Raw genomic sequence first — 17936 nt, 5'->3', positions numbered from 1 at the left:
CACGCAACAAGACGTCCGACGAAAACAGGTCATCAGTGAGAGAGCAAGCAGGATCATCCACTACAGCTCCCATATTCAACTCGAAAAACTTTGGTGGTATGAGGGCCGTCTACTTGTTTTCGTAGAGCAACAAATTTACGTCTGTACATTTAGTAAAAAAATCGACAGAAAAACCAGGAACTCATGGAAACGTGTTATGAGATCAACTCATGATTTATAGAACCAACTACAATGCAAAGGTCCGTGGTTGATAGGATTAATACTTCCGTACGAACTCGAATGTGTTAGAGTGGAATAACACTTACCTGAGAAGGTGGGCCGATTGTTGGATAGGATTACTTGCAGTATTCGCGGGAGAAGACGGGGCGTGACCACGAAGCAGGGTGAGCAATCGCAGATGCAGGCGTATGCAACAAACTTGTGCAACAGCCCACTGTACGGAGAAACTTGTCAAGTCAGTCTCACAGTCTGCAGTTACAGGCTAAACGAGTGTAGATGAAAGGAGTGTTCCGAATGAGCAGTGTGATGAACACAATCAAGCATCGGAATAAGAAAACTGGTTAGTAAGATCACAAGGTCACGTGGCAGCGTCGCTCACTTCCATTCAGCGCTCTTGATCAAATGGTATAGTTAGGAAATTCATGCTAGCGAAAGCTACGTTTCAAATACAATCTGCGACGAAACCATGGGGTCGAAGTATTTTCTCAAAACAGCTCTCATGTTTAATGAGCAAGCTTTTCTCCGGATGACTGTCAACAAGCAATGATGATCAAAGATAATTTCTAAGTCAAGCTATTCGCCTAGCCTTGAACTAACAATAACGCAACTTTTGTGTTCAATCTTTGTTAATGAGCTTCGTTTACTCTATAAAAGTCGCGCATTTCGGACGGATAACATTGGTTGGAACGATTGAAGTATGCAACCGAGAGGATGCCGTTCGAATGGAACCGAGTGAAAAGACCCTAAAACTCCGAGTTTTTTGGCTTCGGTCCGTGGGCAGCTGATCGTCTAATCGAATGATATTCAAGAAACAGACGCCTCTTTCCTTGATACAGTGCATCATTCAAAAGGGTGATGAAAATTTCTTGTTAAAGCTTGTTTGTCGTCATTCCACATTGCATACACCGTCCGGTTTTAGGGCTCGAATCCACAAGGGGAAGGGGTGGACTGATGGCTAACAAAAAGCAGATCCTCCGAAGAGAAACGCCAGATGATCGCCGTCCACTTAGAATAGTAAGGTGCACAGTTGGCGCAGATAGTTTAAATCACTCACCGATGACTTATCCGTAACAGGCAGCGTGACCTTTAGAACGCGATCCAGAGCGAGACGGATGTTCGCGAGATGTGTGGATTGACAGTCGCTTAGTGCGATAATAATATGGTCGCAGACACGCAGAATTGAGCCTAAGTCATCACGCGTACATATCTGCATAGTACCATCCGTCAAATGCGTCACGACGACGTCAACAACCTGTTGGGGAGGAGATGCGAAAACGTCGATATCGTCAGGATTAACGGGAAAGAAGAATGATATAAATAATGATTGTTCAACTGTGAAACCTATTCGGTGCTTAGCCGCCATGCCACCCACGGAGAGCCCGAGGGCTGGAGGAATGGCCGAGATCCCCAATTGTAGGCAGTAGTCAAAACTTTGGGATCGAGTTCAAACCATGGACCTTTTAGTAATCTCGCGACTTAACCACAGAATACCAATTCGCCGAATGGAACAATCAGAGAGACCATAAGCAGCAACACAACGGAGATTCGCGGATTTTTTTCGTTCATTTGCCGATGAAAAGATATATGTATGTTGTTAAGGTGACTCTGTCACCAGATGACAAAGGGTACGCTTACCTGACTGAGGACATTGGATAAGCGCTTCTCCTGAACATTCGAAGGACCCAACTGGAGGAGAGTAGCCTCTTCCACTATGAGGCACAACTGATCGTAGCTGGCAGGCAGATGGGCCAGCCGACGAAGAAAAAAGTTGAATGCAGCCTCACGCGCCACTTCCGCCTGCCTGCATTAGGGAACGATGGTAAATTTGTGGATAATTCCCCGTTTTAGAAGGTATGTTCACCCAAAATTGACACTCAAGAAAAACCAGCACAATTTACGTCGCCAAAAAGAAGGTAGAATCAGAGGAGTAAGGAAACAAGAAATAGCTGACTCAGCACACGGGTATGCACGGTACAAAAAAAGCGGATCTTCAAAATGTACGGAAGGAAGAAATGGATGTTCAAGAGATATGAAGGATCATGCTTTGGCAAACAGATACACGGATACACAGATCACTGTGCTTGCATCTGCACTAAGTGCGATCGAATATATTCCCCATCCACCAATGGCATGGTGTAGCGCTTAGCTGGGATGTCCGGACAAATAAAGCCTAGCACGCGGGCCTGAAGGTTACTTTGAGGAGAGCAAGAGAGACCGAGATAGACTTGACTTTCCCACATCCAGACAAGAGCAATCGAACAGCCAGGGTTCGAAACATGGATATTCCGTCCAGTGGGTTCGACCTTAAGCTGCTATCCCGAGCTCCCCAGTGCTCTAATTTACATCCAAATTACATTGTATTCGGAGAAAGCAAGCGGCTGCCCACAAAAGGCAGTTTGGCGTTGGCTTGTTGATACACATGACCGTACCTGGTAACACTACGTACTGCCCAGTAGGCATAAATACTATAACTTCCCAAGAAAGGTCACCATCATAAGGGGGCCCGGTTGAACACTCTCAGGAAAAGAGGGAGGGAGTTGCTGACAAAAAGTCACTTATAGGCCCTTCGGAGTAATGCATGTTACAAAGTTACTGTATTCGGTCTCATATGAGAGACGCGCTTCTCTCAGATGTTGACAGCAGAGGAAAGTTTTGTATACTTTACAAGTGTGTGGGTTCTCTTTAATGGAGGATGAATGTGGCAGGTAGCTTGAAAACAACTGAGATAGCTCAGTGGTTAGAGTTTGCTGACCCGTGGTTCGAACCCGACATCTGCCTCTCGACTTCCCTTGTCTAGACTTTCGTAACCTGGAAGTATCTCAGCCTTCCCTTCATTCGGGCTAGGTACCGAAAGGGTGTGGCGGCTAAACGATTCCTATTTCTATTTCAAAATGGAGAGCAGGACTGAAGGCACCTAATGGTGAGAAAAAAGTAGTACTGTGATGGCAAATTAATATATATGGGCTACAAAGCACACCCATGGGTGCTAGACACAGGTATTGGATCAATTATCATCATTTGTGGTGTCTTTCCGGTGAATAGTTGTCATTCTAACTGTAGAACGTAGTAGGGGTGGAACACTCAACGCACAACAAGCAATAAAAGTGTCAGACAGCCGCAATCAGCAACTGGGACCTTCTCAGGAATGACGAAACAGATGCGAGTTCGACAGAGAAATGGACTAACTTGAATACAGGGTCCTCAGCTTTTTCTTCCAGAAAATGACTCGGCACCGAGGATGAGATTAAAGGGCGTTGGATGACATACAGATCCACCACGATCGGCACCAAGGCAGATAGAACAGTACTTCCTGGGTCGAGATCTTCGGCGGCCAATGTCTCGGCCATGTGCATTACCTGATAAGTAGTGACAACGCAGATGGGTGAAGGTTGCGAGTGTAAAGGTAAGGAATTACTGGATTATACTGTGCATTGGTAAGCAAGTAACCAGCTTGCCAATGAGATAGGTATCTAACGAGACTGACAAAGAGCTGTGTGGAAAACTTAGGACACCGGGTGGCGTAGTCGTTCCGTTCTCCTGTCGCCTGGATTAGAGCGAACGAGGAGTAAGCAAGTTCACAAACACGAGGTTGGTGGTTCATTGACTGGGTTTATTCGATTGATTTTTTTTATGCAAACCGGTGCAATGTTTTCGCGCTGTCCTGTTGGTTACCTACGTTACGAACGTCAGTTTCTCTATCAGAGATACACTACGGCAATGAGGGAGAAACATGGCCTCTATGGGTCAGAACTTTCGGTGCTTGATCAACAGTGTCTCCAAAGAGTTGGTCAGTTTGATGGGTACATCAGATTAGCAATTCAATGATATATTAGCTGGTTTTAAGAAATGAACACCCTTCCGCGACGGACCGCGTCTCACGGGCTACAACGGTCAGGACATATTTTTCGCACGTCAGACGACCGCTTACCTTGCACAGCTCTTTTTCCCATCCAGAGGCAGGCAGTCGATAAGCTAAGAACGAAACATGATAGCCTTGACGAGTAAACTCGGTCTAGTTGAACAGTGCCATTTTAACGCATGCAGGCCATCGACCTTTGATCACCAGTACCTACTGAAACTGGTGAATGTAGCTGAAGCACACAGTCAGTGAGGCTCCCCCTGCAACAAAGTTGTGTCCTTACTTCCGGCAGCTAGAAAAAATCATGCCATTGTCCTCAGTGCTTGGATACGTCTTCTCCTATTTTATGGAGATCACAAATGTATCAGCTAGAACCCAAGTACCCTTTTTATACCAGTCGAGCGTCGGTATGTATGAACTAGGGTATTCCTGTCAACGATGTTGATGAACGTGCGTTTGGCACACGATTTATGTCTGACAAACTGAACGGAGTCGAAATTCAAAGACATTGTCGGGCGATAGATTATCAAGGACGCAAACGATCTGGTACCATCCTCACCTACCTGAGCAAAAGCGGGTGGTCGAACCGCATTCGTCGCCGTGGTCCCAGGCGGTTCAGTCTGGGATTCTAGTCCCCGATTGGATTTGCTGGAATGCTGTTTCTGATAGGCTAAAGTGACCAGGAAACGAAAGATTGCGTTCACCAGACCTTGGTGGTGTTGCTGGCTTTGATGTATCATTCGACCATTAGTTGTTGCTGGTGTGGTTGTGGAAAGACCAGAGCAGAAGGCCCACCACGGTTCGTCCAACGTAGAACGCTTGCGGGCAGAACCCAGTGGACTCATTTGTTGCCGGTGGATATCCAAGGAGAGGTTCTCGCAATGCTTCAAAACCGTCTGGAGAAATTCCTGAAAGAATAAGATAACTACAATTGGTCGATTTCGATAGCACTCAAAATTTGCGTTCAAAATCGTTTGCTCAGAACAGCAACACAATGACCTAGAATAAGGAAGAGGTTTCGTCATCTTATGGAATTCATAAAGTTCAAACAGTGGTGTCATAAGTACCCATGCAGTAGGATTGACCTCCAAACACGAAGAAAAACCTACGAGAATGTACTGAGGCAAGCCGTCCCTGATAACCGAACATCACATCATTTGGACGGATGTGACGCGTGCAGGACACGGACCAAACGAAGGCTTGTCCTGATCGGTCAGAATGCCAGTCAATCCAGATCGAACATCTTTGACTCTACGCTTCTCGCCCCCTCACGGTGATTCTAGCACGACCTTGTGGAATACTCTGTGATTACCCTATAAACAGATATAATGATTCTCCCTTTGTTTCCATAAAGGGCTGTCTAGAGCTATCGTGCCTTTTGATATACCATAGTGGGCGGAGCAGGAAACCAATACAGAGTTGCACTACCGTCCAGCAAGTGTCTGCCCCAAAGAGTCGCTACCGAGCGATTCACATAAGTTAGTTCATCCTATACCCTAAGAGCATACAATAAACCAGAGATTTCATTCCCTAAAGAAGTGCCAACACCTAAGATAAATTTAATCACGGATAACAATAATTATTTCGTCTTATTTCCGAAATATTCCCGATACTGGATGAGAAGGAGACCATTCAATCGAAGGTGAAGTTTTCGATATCTCTTCTAAGCTACGCTGAGTTGAATTAGTGGTTAAGGTGCCAACATACTGACCGGAAGATCTGTGGTTCGAACTTAATTCCAGTACATTGACTGCTTCTGTCTAAGCTTGGGCAGCTAACCTAAGAATACGAGGGTTATCTCCGAGCCACTATTTTTCTGTTTACTCAAGAGGCATGGGGGAATGGTATGTCACGGGAAGCAGTCCCGCAAACAATGAGATAGGGAGTTGGTAATCAAAAAGAAAAGATGAGATCACGTCTGCTCACCAGTCCCGTGTCCAGTTGCTCGTAGTTCAGCTGTAGACAGACTAAATGTGTGAGCAGATTGAGTATGCCCGACTGGAGGTTGGGACATGTGGTCCACTTGTACTCTTCCATACTCTGAATCACAATGTGTTCGAATCGCTTGAAAAACTGAGTAAGTTCATTCTAGTAACAGAAAGAGGAGAGGGGAGAATAAAACAGTAGGTGAAGTAGCTCTATACAGGATTACGGCCGAACGACAAAAACCTGCGGGGTCATAAGCTGAAGTTGTGCACAAGATGGGCACTCAGAATCTGGCGAACTTGTTGCTACCCGGTCACCCACACACTTGACGTTCAGCTAAACAGTCGCTCACTGGATCACGAGACTTGTCTTTTTTCATACCCAAAAACCACGTCATATTAAGGTGACGCATCAGACACCGATTGTCTGTACCGTCTGGTGAGAGTAGCAACAGCTCATGTGCTGGCAAACCCACGTACACACAAAACGGAGCTACATATAAGGAAACCGAACACAGTCAGCAAACACAGACTGGCGCGCGCGCGGGGGCAGGAAGTCAACCACCCTCCACAAATCCACGGACAATTATGGGACACGTGTAGCAGCCATACTGCGGAGAAAACACGTTCTCGTCTTCCGGACTTTCACTAAGGAACTCTCACAGACGATAAGTTCCTCTGTTGACTCGCTCCCATTTTGCATTGTGTTAATTTTTATACGTGTGGCATCTCACCATTGTCAACTATACTAAAAACTTCTATTAGTGCATATACCTTCTGAATTGTATCAGGGCTCTCATCAATCGTGCACTACTAAACTGGTCTATTAGTGTCTCATTCAGTCCCGGTTGAAAGATGACAACAAACAGTTTGATCAGTTGATCTAACCCAATTCAATTTCACCGACTGTCCTGGAGCCAACCACCCCCCATAGTTGAATCTTACGTCAAGCTACGGACCAAGCGAAGGGATGCCCTGATTGGCCAGAATCCCAACCAATCTGGATCGAGCATTTTAATGTTCGACGCTTCTCTTGCCCCCTCACGGAGATTCCAGCACGACCTTGTGAAACATTCTGTGATTACCCTATAAATACAGTTTTGATAATTTCCCTTTGTCTCCATAAAGGACTGCCTGAAACTACCGTTCCTTTTGATATATCATAGTGGGCGGAGCAGGAAGCCAAGGGACAGATGCAGTTGCACGACCATTTAGCAAGTGACAACACCAACATCGTTATAGACAAATGCAAACCGCGTTCCACAGCTTTACACACGGACGAAAGAAGATTTGAGAATGGAATGCCCCGCACTGGGGGGGGGGGGGGCTGACAGCTCCACTTAATAATTAAATACCGACGCCTGCTTTCGAACGAGTTTTTCGTTCAGAAAGCGAGACAATGGGGCAGACACTGAGTCACATCTGTAAGCGTAAGTAGCCCGCGGGCAGCAGCTTACATGAAGTTGTTCAAGAGACAGTTGTCCCAAGGCCCACTGACTCGTACATGGATGGAATTCGAAGCCGAAAGAACGCCGCAGCTGAGCCAGACTAGTTTTGGACACCCACATGCACATACAGTACTCAGTTTCCTCGGGCTTGTCGACTGACGTCTAAACAATGGCATACCTCAATGGGAAAGAGATCCGCTTCAAAAGCGGTTTCCAGGAGAACTATGGAGCTGAACAACCAGAAAAACTGGAAGCAGTTGTAAAAAGAGACCAATTAGAACGGAACATAGACTCACCCGAATAACCGAGTTTTTCGATGTCAAAGGCAAAGGAACACGCCACTGACGAGCGAAACGGATCCAAGCGGTGATCGGGGTGCGCACAAGCTGATCCAACCCCAACCATGAGGCAAACGGAGTGACATCAGTTGTGCGAGATGCCAACATACTAGTATAGTTCACATATCGAGTCCACAGTTTCTCTAGTGAACCATGAACACCGAAGGAGGTGTGTATGGTTCGGTCTACAAAAAAAGGAACAAAAAGTGACAACAATGAGCCGTCCACAAAGGCCCTTCGGATGCTGTCAACAAAATCTCTGAACTGCCAATAAATCGCAGCATTTCACGATTCGTTGCGTTCTTTATTAATCGCAATTGAAAATGGCGCTTTCGCAGGTCTTTCATGTAACTACTCACAAGTTTTGCCCATAAACTCTATCATATACCCACGATTCCTTCCATCCTGTCCATCCTCCGTGCGTAGACGGTTTCAGCAGAACACCGTCCTTTTCGCACATGTCCCTATGTTGATTTATGCCCTATCCATGTACGGGATGGATGTCCCGTTCATTGGCTAATATGGATGAGATAAAGTCGTGTTGGACCTCGTTTTCGGTTCAGAGAAAAGCAAAAAGAGGCGACCGCTAAGTAGGTGGACGGAGCTGGAAATGGAGGAGATTTCACTATCCGGTTTGACTAAATAACGTCCATCTGTTACAGGATCGCAGTCTCACATCATAAAATGGTCTTTCGTTTTGATTTCAGCTGATGTAAATTCCCCGGTTTGGCAAACCAAGCCAACTGAATCGTCCTCGTCATACCCTTCCTCAGCAGTGACAAGTGCTATCCTCTGTTCGTGATTCCCAAAAATATGGCCTTCTGGAAACTTGATTACATGAAATCGGACGGACGTCATCCTCACGTGGAAGTAATGACACGAGTGACGCTTGATCTTAAATCGAGCGTTTTTGATAGCTTGCCATTTACAAGCCTCAGAGCTTTTTCCGTCATGGTTCTGCACGGAGTTTGTGGTGAGCCTACGATGTCGTCAGTATCCTGCTTAGAAAAATGGACCTGGCCAAAAGTTCCGGGCAAACGAACCTTTTATTCCCTGTGGAAACATCCAATTCCTCTATCTGTCACAGATAACGGGAAATTCGTGTGCCAATCTTCGATGAATTCCAGTTAGGATGCTCCCAACGAGAGCATTCCTCATCAAAGGGTGCTAAACACAATTCAAAACACTCCAGTCGTGAGCATGAGCATTCAAGAGGTCTAAAATAGCTCCGAGACAATTACTGAATGCAACAGTAAAGTGGCTTTAATAGCCATCAGCACTCATCCAGCACACCACACACTCCACAAGGAGCCTGTCCGCATGGAATCCGGTAGCACTCCGCGTTGAATGAAATCCATCTGACGACCTCCGTCAAGATGCAGTACAAACGGTGCCTGTGTCAACTGACGAGTGCCGCCATTCAAGTCTCCAGGACAAAAAGGGCTATACAAGACGAAATGTAGATGAGCCTTCATAAAAGGTAACAAACACGGCATCTCTAGAACGACAGAAGTTCAACGACGCCCTACCTGAGTCTGGTGCTTCAACGCTCTTGGTTGGTTCATTTTTGTCAGCGGTGGCAGCCTCAGGACGGGGGTCAAAAGAAGTTGAAGAGGACAGTCCGGGACTCAGAGCCACATTGTACAGCTTGGCCAATTGCTCGTCCCAGTGGCTGATCAAATTGGTCCCAACAAAAGCTCGAAGAATCTAAAGTATGAAGGAACGGATAAATCGACAGGTAGGGAGGAACCTTCCAGTGGTTAGGATTACAGAAATGCAATGAAGCATACACCTGACTCACTTGGGTGGATGCTTCCAGACAGGCCGCTGGATGACAGTGATAAAGGACCGCCACATAGGTCAGCAGTTCATCTGAGTATGGAGCAGTCTCGGCCAGGCGTAGATTACACATCAGCCGACTAAGTGTGTGTAGGTAGGCTTGGAGTAAGTTCATTAGACGGTCCTGTGAGCCGGTTAGATCAGGCGAAATCTGTGGCGTGCGATGAGACAGTCAAAGATTAATCAGTATCAAACAAAGGTTGTGATGATACCGGCCACAAACTGTTTTTTTCACTTGCCTTGAAATTTTGAAAGGCCACTTTAAGTGCCTGGTACAAGGACATGTAATGTGGTATGTGACTGAAGTAGCCCAGGATGCGGCGTGATTCAGTCACTGCTGTCTCTGAAAATGTTTGACGAAAAAGAAAACAGAAAGGGTGAGGGACTGTGTAGAAATGAGTGCTAATCATGCAAGAGAAACCAACTCTGGAGTACTACACGTCAAAAAAGTGTGCACAATAAATCAAAGCAACCGGACAAAGGATCAAGATGGGGGGAAACGGGGGATCCCATTGCATCCGGGGAAGAGAGACGGCAAACATTCTCACTAAAGGAAATAAACAAATAGGGTTAACAGTCATTTATGTATGGTAGATGGCACCTTGATGTTCTGAACAGCAGACCCAGGGGGTTCTGAAAGACAAAATGAGGTAGATGGTGGTGTGGTTGCGGATGACAGAAAGGGCTGCAAAATGGCTGAACACCACTGCACTACCGAAACTCAGCATGTGGTTTCGTGTGAAATTTCTGCTGAAAAAGACTCTCAGGGATAGGATAGAGCTTGAGGAAATAGTCCACCGAAACCAAGACGATCCAATTAAGCAAGGGTTTTATACTTTGAAACTGGTTACCCCTTCATTTTTGTTGGCAATACATGTTGAAATAAGTCACCTCTTCAACAGTACCTGAGTAGGTGAGAGAATCCAACGAATTCTCGGAAAGTGGAGACGGTGAGGAATAAAATAAAATAAATAAATCGTCCAACTGTAGCACCCTTTCGGTGCCCAGCTGCCATGCTACACGAAGGAGGCATGAGGGCTGGGGTACTGCCAGGTTGGCCAAGCCTAGACAGGGAAAGTCGAGAGGTAGAGGTCGGGTTCGAACCACGGACCTTCCGGTCGGTAAGGAATGTATAATACAGTTTACAGTGCAGACCGAATTAGCATACCTTGTTGGGCTTTCTTCAGTGGGCTTGCTAGTTTAGCACTGATCGGACGTCGCGGAGTTCTCCCAGAGGTTGACGAATCACTGGAAACCGGTTTTCCCGGAATAGCCTGAGCTTCATTTACCACTGGACCAGTGGCATCTGAATGAAGTCGTCTCGATAGCTGCAACGCAATGCTCAGCGGTGAATCTGGGTGAAAAGGATCAGCATGCGCGCTGCTTGGAGGAACGGGAGAGGGTTGTATTTCCTCCACGACGTGCCACAATATGAACAGCACGCTGTGGGGAGAAAACGAGAGAAATAGCGCAATAAAAGTAGCGAGAGTCAGTCAACAATATCTGGTGAAATGGGTGACACATGATAACCATATAGTGGGACTGAGGGTAACGGTAACGCGTGCACTGTAAAGACTAGCCTCGGGGGACTTACACGGACAGTGGCTACAGCCTATGAACATGCGACAGTCTTTGAAACGGCTGATTACGCCGCTTTTTCAGCCTCTACTACGAAATGTTACCCACAGCCTACTGCCGCGTATCCCACTTGTGTATCCTAGGGTGGGAAACGCCGAATAGAGGTTCGATTCACCGTCACTGCACTAAGGCGTTCCTCAAACTCTCTTCTTCAAACGCTCAAAGCAATTCCAAGGGAAAACAAATAATTCACACCCCACCAGTGAAACTGAGATGATGGAAATAAGAAGAGGAACAACAGACAGTGCTTTCCAGAAGACCATGAAACCGACGTTCCTGTGGTAGCGGGGACTACTGGAGTGAATGGATGCGATTGGTGCGCCAGCAGCTCTGCGATCGGCTACTCACACAAGGACAAAATAGCGAAATGGACGCAGTTATTCACGATACTGTAAAAACTGCTAGACTAATCATATGCACTTTTATAAACTTACCGAGCTACGTGATGCAACAGGGACAGAGAAAATCGGGTGTAGGCGTGTTGAAGATCAAGGCTCATTGATTGTGTACCCTGGGAAATGCTACCCTCGGTTAGAGAGTGTAGCGCCCAACCTGAAAGTGTGAGGTAAACGGATAGATGTGATTAATGGGAGAAATCCAAACCCTATCGATGATAAAAAGTACCCATTGCTCCACGCTTTCGCCACGGAGAGAATGGCATTTTTCAGTAATCTCTCCCATATGTAGAATCTTACGTTATCCTCTAAGATTCTCTTCTTACTTTTCTGTTCTCACTGAAGTTTACCACATTCTTTCTGAATGATGGCCTCCGAACTTTACCCCACTGCCAAGGCACGCGGGCCCTTTCACCAGCTCGCCTCATATCTCGATTAATCTTTAGATGCAACACACTATCAAATGAAACATGGGACGGCCTGGTTGAGCACATTCAGTCAAAGAAGAGCATCATAAACGAGAGATTCAGCTGGGTTTCGTCTGAGTCTCCCGTCAAAACCAAGTCGTTGTGTAAGTAGAACTTTGACAATGTTCCTCAAGCCATCCTGAAGAAATTACACTTACACGTTAGCATATGGATCTTTTCGTCTATCCTTTTGCATCAAGCTATTATTGTTCAGCTGTAGCACCCTTTAGGTGCCTAGCTGCCATGCCACATGGAGGCACGAGGGCTAGAGAGGGGAAGTCGAGAGGCAGAGGTCGGGTTCGAACCACGGATTTTCCGGTCAGTAAATTTGCGCTCTAACCACTCGGTCCATCTCGCCCCATCAAGCTATTAAAAAGATTTCAAAGCGTTTAAATGAGGACTCCACCTCGAAACTGTGGTCAAACCAAGCTGAAACGCGAGAAGTATTGCATATCTTTTTCATTATCAATAGAGCTCCTCTCACAAAACATTAGACAGCCGAATCTGAAAGCTGCCCTACCGGGAGTTCAGAACTGTAACAATTCACTGCGAGTGGCTCCATCCTTTTCAGCCACGTAGCTCATGCCAGGTGATTTCACATTGACAGCCTCCACAAGCGGCAATCACTAGGACTAAAGAATCAGCTTCGATGTGGGAGGGGGACAACGTTCTGTTTTACCTTCTTCTTCGGTCAAAAAGACAACTCAATACCACAGAGAAGAGGAAAGTTTGTCCATTCAAACACAGTGATCAAACACAAACGTGGGCTGAGACCAGCTGTTCGATAGCCCACCCTGATGACATGGCCACTTCAAATGTAAAAGTAGAACAGGAACGGCTGGAACAAAGCACTGGTCAAAAACCAAAACAGAAAAGCAAGAATTTGCGGGAATTAGAACCCTTTTAGGAGGCAACAGCCACTCAATGCAACAAAATGATAGAACTATAGAACGGTTCACTAGAACTTGCCGGATAGTTTCCGGGGACGGGTACACCGTGACCTAGTCATTCCTCCTACATCTTTGTCGAAATATCTACTGAGCTTCAATAAAGTAATGAAGTAGTGTTAGGTGAGAATAACCCCGAACAGGAAATGGAACTCACGTGTTAGACATCCCGTGCAGAGATAGAGTAAATCGACATGCAGATCTAGGTCGATCGTGGTCAAAGGCGCGGCTGAAAGGAGTGTCAGGCACTGCCACGAGAGCAGGGCTATTCGTGGACGACGCTGACGATGCAAATCCTCCGGGGAGTCATTTTTCGGGTCCATCATTTCAACAGGAGTATACCAGAGTTCGGCTAATGCCATAACATGGGTTTGACCAACGAGACGATTTAGACAACGAACGATACCGTGCTTTATGGAGACATAGATGTGAGAAAGAAATAAAACGGAAATTGATTTTCCACGAGCGACCAGTGCTTAGCAAACGCAGACAATGTAAGGTGAAAACTCGAGAAGCTGGAAACTGGAAGTCATCAATACCAGTTTGACTGCATTACAATTAGGGCTACTGTAAGCATATAGAGAGCTTGTGATTTAAACGAAACATGGTTGTTTTCAGTGAGTAGACTTTACAGGAAATATCTATTTTTCCGAGCAGATTTATGCAAATTGTATGCCGACGTGAAGCCGAAATAGTCTGCCCTCAGTTCGCCGTCTGATAAAAAATCTCCTGCGAAGAAGCGGCGACTGCACTCTAGCTGTACCAATAACAAGACATGGTGCTTGAGGAATAAAGACAACTGTCAATACTGCGTCAGTCTACTGAGGATGGCCACCACTTCTCCGCAGCGTTGTTTGATGGGGACACATTAGGGCAGATATCACAATTAAAGAGTTACAAAGGTGAGCGGAAATTCAGGAGTTCATAGTGAACAAGTCAACATACATCCTGCCGGGAAGGTGCAGGATCACGAAACTAGTTTACCCGGTGGCTGTTGATCTGTTCGCCGAACGTTTCGTCACCCGCCTCATCAGCGCACAGCTGATGTCTCCTCGTATGCTGACGAAACGCTTGCAAGCTGATTGCAAGCTGGGCGGCCACCTGATCGACAACCAATAAACTCACCCGAGCTACAGATATTTCCAGACATAACCAATAAGGTACTTAATACGCCAGTCGACTAGCGAATGGAAATGGCCCTCCAGGGTACCCTGGTTGGAGGGTAGTGTAATATGAGAGCTCCCATCACCGGAACCAGCAACGGAGGGCTGTAGTTGGAAACCACTTACCAGCATATAGCGATCTTCTGGTAGTAAGCTGGCACACGGTAATTCGAGCAAACCTGTGACGCACTGCCGGAACAGGCGTAGTGAACCGGCTAAAGCCAGAGACTGCCGATTTCCCGGTTGTCCTCCAGATCCGATATCCATAGATTCTGCGTAGAGCAAGCGACTACAAAGGGGAAGGCTATGCAGGCCAGAAGGTCCAACATCGAGTTCCATGGGTAGGCCAGACATACATGGGGGAAAAATCTGCGAATCCCAACAGTCCAACAGACCGCAGGACATGATTGGCAGACCTGAAAACATTAGTACATCATTAGTACAACAACGTCGGCTAACAGTTGGTAGTGTTAACTGAAGCGATCTGCGAGCGTTCTACTGCCTTCGTGCCTCATCCGAAGGCGTTTGTACTTCAGGTACAAGCTACGATCAAGTCATCGGATCAACCTTCTTGACTTCGTTGTCATATGTTGGACAGGCAATTTGATTCTGTCATACGTCTAGAAGTCGCATGTAACCTACCTTACAAATACCATCTTGATAGTGCTCAGCAAAGAGCTGTGTGTATTTCACCCTGGAAAGAACCAAGATGTCGTTGACTGTCAAAACAACCCTCACCTATTGTGCTTCATTGAAGCGGCAATGATTCAACAATACGAACCCAATTTGTCCAGAAAAAAAATTGTGGCTATCCTTGTGTCCAATATTGAATGAGATCTACAACTCTGATGTGTGGTTTGATGAGCTATGCTAGCCTCAAGAAAACCTCGATTGCCAGAGCTCTTGGCACAACTCTGATTTCGAATGCACACAAATAGCTGATGAGACATGATACATGATTGGATTCGGTCTATCCTTTTATAGCGCTTCATCCTGTTCTCATAAAGCTCTGATTAAAGCGGACAACTTGGTTCAAACAGGCGTTAGACTAAGTAAACCGGACTCACACGCACTAGAATAGAAACTGGGATACCAATAGTGCAGACGGCGTTCAACGCTACACTCCAGAAGGTACGAAGAGCCATTTCGGGAATCGTTCGGCAGGATGTCGCTTAATGTGTACACCAGCGTCGCAGCGGCCAGTTCGGACAGCTCCGACTCCGGATCGGACAGCAGGCGCCACGTTTCTGTCCATGCCAGATCCACCAGTTGATGCGGACGCGCCAGACAATTCAGCCGCTGGGAGACAAAGCATGTGATTTCAGGAAACGCGATCGACTGCGATCACATGAGTAATTTAAGGCTTGTGTAAAAATTCTACAAATACATTCCAATAGAAAAAAATAACATTCTGAGGGTCCTGTTCGGATCTGGTTGAGTTGCATAGAGCAATTTATCCTTTGTGACTATCCCGATGTATCGGGTAGAATCGCGCACTGAAACCGCTTTACCGCTCACAGTTGGGCGCTGCTGCGGCAAAGCCTAAGCCACAGGTGATTGGTCAGAAGATCGGACCACTTGCCGGTCCAGCGTACAGGCGGCCGTTGATTGACTGAAAACGTGGACACAACAACCAATCATGATCCAGTATCGACTGAATGCTTTTGCCAATGACGCATCCAGAAGACCTCCGAATTTTCGGAATGTACGTGTCTTTTGATCTTGTTTTGGGAGTTTAATACAACTTATGGGCCGTCAGCGATTCTTTTGCAGAAAACGCTAGCTTATGAGGATCAGACACGATATACAGCTGCTCCCTTGATGTGGTGGTCGGGTTTGAGTGCCGTAATCATCCCGCGGAATATACTGGATGGAACTTCGTTCCACAAAGTGCAATCATGCAAGGACGTCCAAGGTGGAGCGGTCAGACAAAGGGCAGTGAAACACTGTACCTGCCAGTGAATCTCATCATCTGCTCACATAACGTATCAGTCAAGCCAACATACGTGATCAGTCTGTCAGCCATCGAACTGACTTCGCAAAACTTGAGTTGGAATTCGTTCTTTTCACAGCTGATGTAGGCGGCAGGCATTCGCTGAGTGGACCTCAATGTTAAACGGACCAAACTGTGCAGTTCATTGCCTGGATCCTCAAGAGCACTTCAGTGAGTAGCTTCGGAAAAAACGGCCTCTCATAACTGTCAGATAACTCGCGTTGTCTCCACGCTTCCCGGGTTTTAAGCCTTTATTAGAAAATCGAACTGCCAGCGGTGGCATTGACAACATTGAGTACCTGCAGGATACACAGGGCCCGACGTGGAAAATTCCGTTACATAGGTGTTAGAAACAACCACTACCAACTACGGCTCGGAAACTATGTCCCCGTGAAAAATGAAACTCCTAAACAAGAAAACCTTTCGTCACGACCGAGATAGACAATTCTGTGTAAGCGAGATGTCAACAAAAGAGGTTGGGGAAAGCTTGGGTTGGAGAAGCGTAGCGATTACACCGAAGGCTTCTCAGGAACGTTGAATTTCGAAGGCAGAAGATCTCCTATACCAAGAACAAAGAGACGGAATTAATCTTTCTTCAGGAAATACACTCATTTGCAAATCAATCTGGTTTTCATGAGAGACTCAACTGAGTCTCTCGTTTATGCTATTCTATGATATTCATGAAAATATACTGCGATATCTCGAATATCGTGCCAACTGAATCATGAGGCGGCCTGTGTGCAACACATTCAGTTGTAGAATATCATAAATGAAAGATTCAGTTGAGTCTCTTGTGAAAACCAAATCGATTTGCAAATGAGTGCATTTCTCCAAAAAACAGTCCAGTTTGGATTCAAATAGAACATAAGGTTGACGGTGGAAACTCGGGGACTGCGCCGACCTGATGAGCCTCAAGAAGGGCGAAACCGGTCGTGGGCTGTCGAAGAGTTTTCAGCAACCTTGTGAGTAGTTTCCCTAATGAAAATAACCTTTTCAATCAATCGGAGCACGTCATACTCCTGTTACATGGATCAACACACAGCACCCTCTGTGGTGTGTGCGTGAAAAAAACGACAATCCACTGTCCATACGGGGCGGATTTAACTGTTGGGAGAAAGGCACTTCGGCCAGCATTAAAAAATGGACGAAGGATGTGTAGCGGTTCAAACAAACGAGGTGACGCTAATTACTCCGGAGATTTGCAACCAAACGATGCAGAAATCAACCTGAGGACTATCAGTAGTGGGACTTCCTGATGGGCAGAGTACTACCAGAAACTCCCTCCTTCAATTCATTCTCATTCACCTAGCAAATGGAATATTCGGTCCATCAAAGCGATGCTGAACTCATTCAAACTGTAAACGCAAACAGTTATCCACACCAGTTGAATTCACATTGGTTCAACTGACCTCGGAGGCTGCCGGGTTCGATACTATCGCCTCCCAGAAATTGATTGCATTCCAATTCAGGTCATTGACAAGCAGAAGGAATTCGCGACGCACGAGTCGATAAGAGTGTCGCGCGGCAGGTGCCAGGTTCCGAGCTACGCAGTTCATTACGAAAGAAGCTAGATCCGTCTCCAATAGAGGTGGGGCAGTAGATTTGCGCCGAGGAACTGCGAGAATTGCGTTCACGCAAGATCGCAGACCAGAGAGTGCCAGACGGTAAGTGATTCCCGAGGACTGTCGCCGAAATTCGAACAAGG

At 46.4% G+C, this 17936-nt stretch overlaps 1 protein-coding gene across 1 annotated transcript in view; it reads right to left on the bottom strand.

Moving 5' to 3' along the window:
* Positions 1 to 17936, bottom strand: part of T265_03772 (hypothetical protein) — a gene marked incomplete at both ends in the record, with an annotated part of 54207 nt that overhangs the window by 20068 nt on the left and 16203 nt on the right. Inside the window, 17 exons of the mRNA XM_009168325.1 lie at positions 306 to 481; positions 1274 to 1471; positions 1855 to 2020; positions 3406 to 3575; positions 4642 to 4986; positions 6005 to 6166; positions 7748 to 7974; positions 9319 to 9496; positions 9591 to 9779; positions 9889 to 9971; positions 10797 to 11071; positions 11701 to 11818; positions 13233 to 13485; positions 14365 to 14654; positions 15306 to 15537; positions 16979 to 17122; positions 17641 to 17913. Of these exons, the coding sequence (XP_009166589.1) occupies positions 306 to 481; positions 1274 to 1471; positions 1855 to 2020; positions 3406 to 3575; positions 4642 to 4986; positions 6005 to 6166; positions 7748 to 7974; positions 9319 to 9496; positions 9591 to 9779; positions 9889 to 9971; positions 10797 to 11071; positions 11701 to 11818; positions 13233 to 13485; positions 14365 to 14654; positions 15306 to 15537; positions 16979 to 17122; positions 17641 to 17913 (3479 nt within the window). The remainder of the gene's footprint in view (positions 1 to 305; positions 482 to 1273; positions 1472 to 1854; positions 2021 to 3405; positions 3576 to 4641; positions 4987 to 6004; positions 6167 to 7747; positions 7975 to 9318; positions 9497 to 9590; positions 9780 to 9888; positions 9972 to 10796; positions 11072 to 11700; positions 11819 to 13232; positions 13486 to 14364; positions 14655 to 15305; positions 15538 to 16978; positions 17123 to 17640; positions 17914 to 17936) is intronic.

Source organism: Opisthorchis viverrini, assembly GCF_000715545.1.
Source record: "Opisthorchis viverrini unplaced genomic scaffold opera_v5_60, whole genome shotgun sequence".
NCBI lineage: Eukaryota > Metazoa > Platyhelminthes > Trematoda > Opisthorchiida > Opisthorchiidae > Opisthorchis > Opisthorchis viverrini.
The sequence above is the reverse complement of the archived record's forward strand: the minus strand, read 5'-3'. Positions and strand labels throughout refer to the sequence as shown.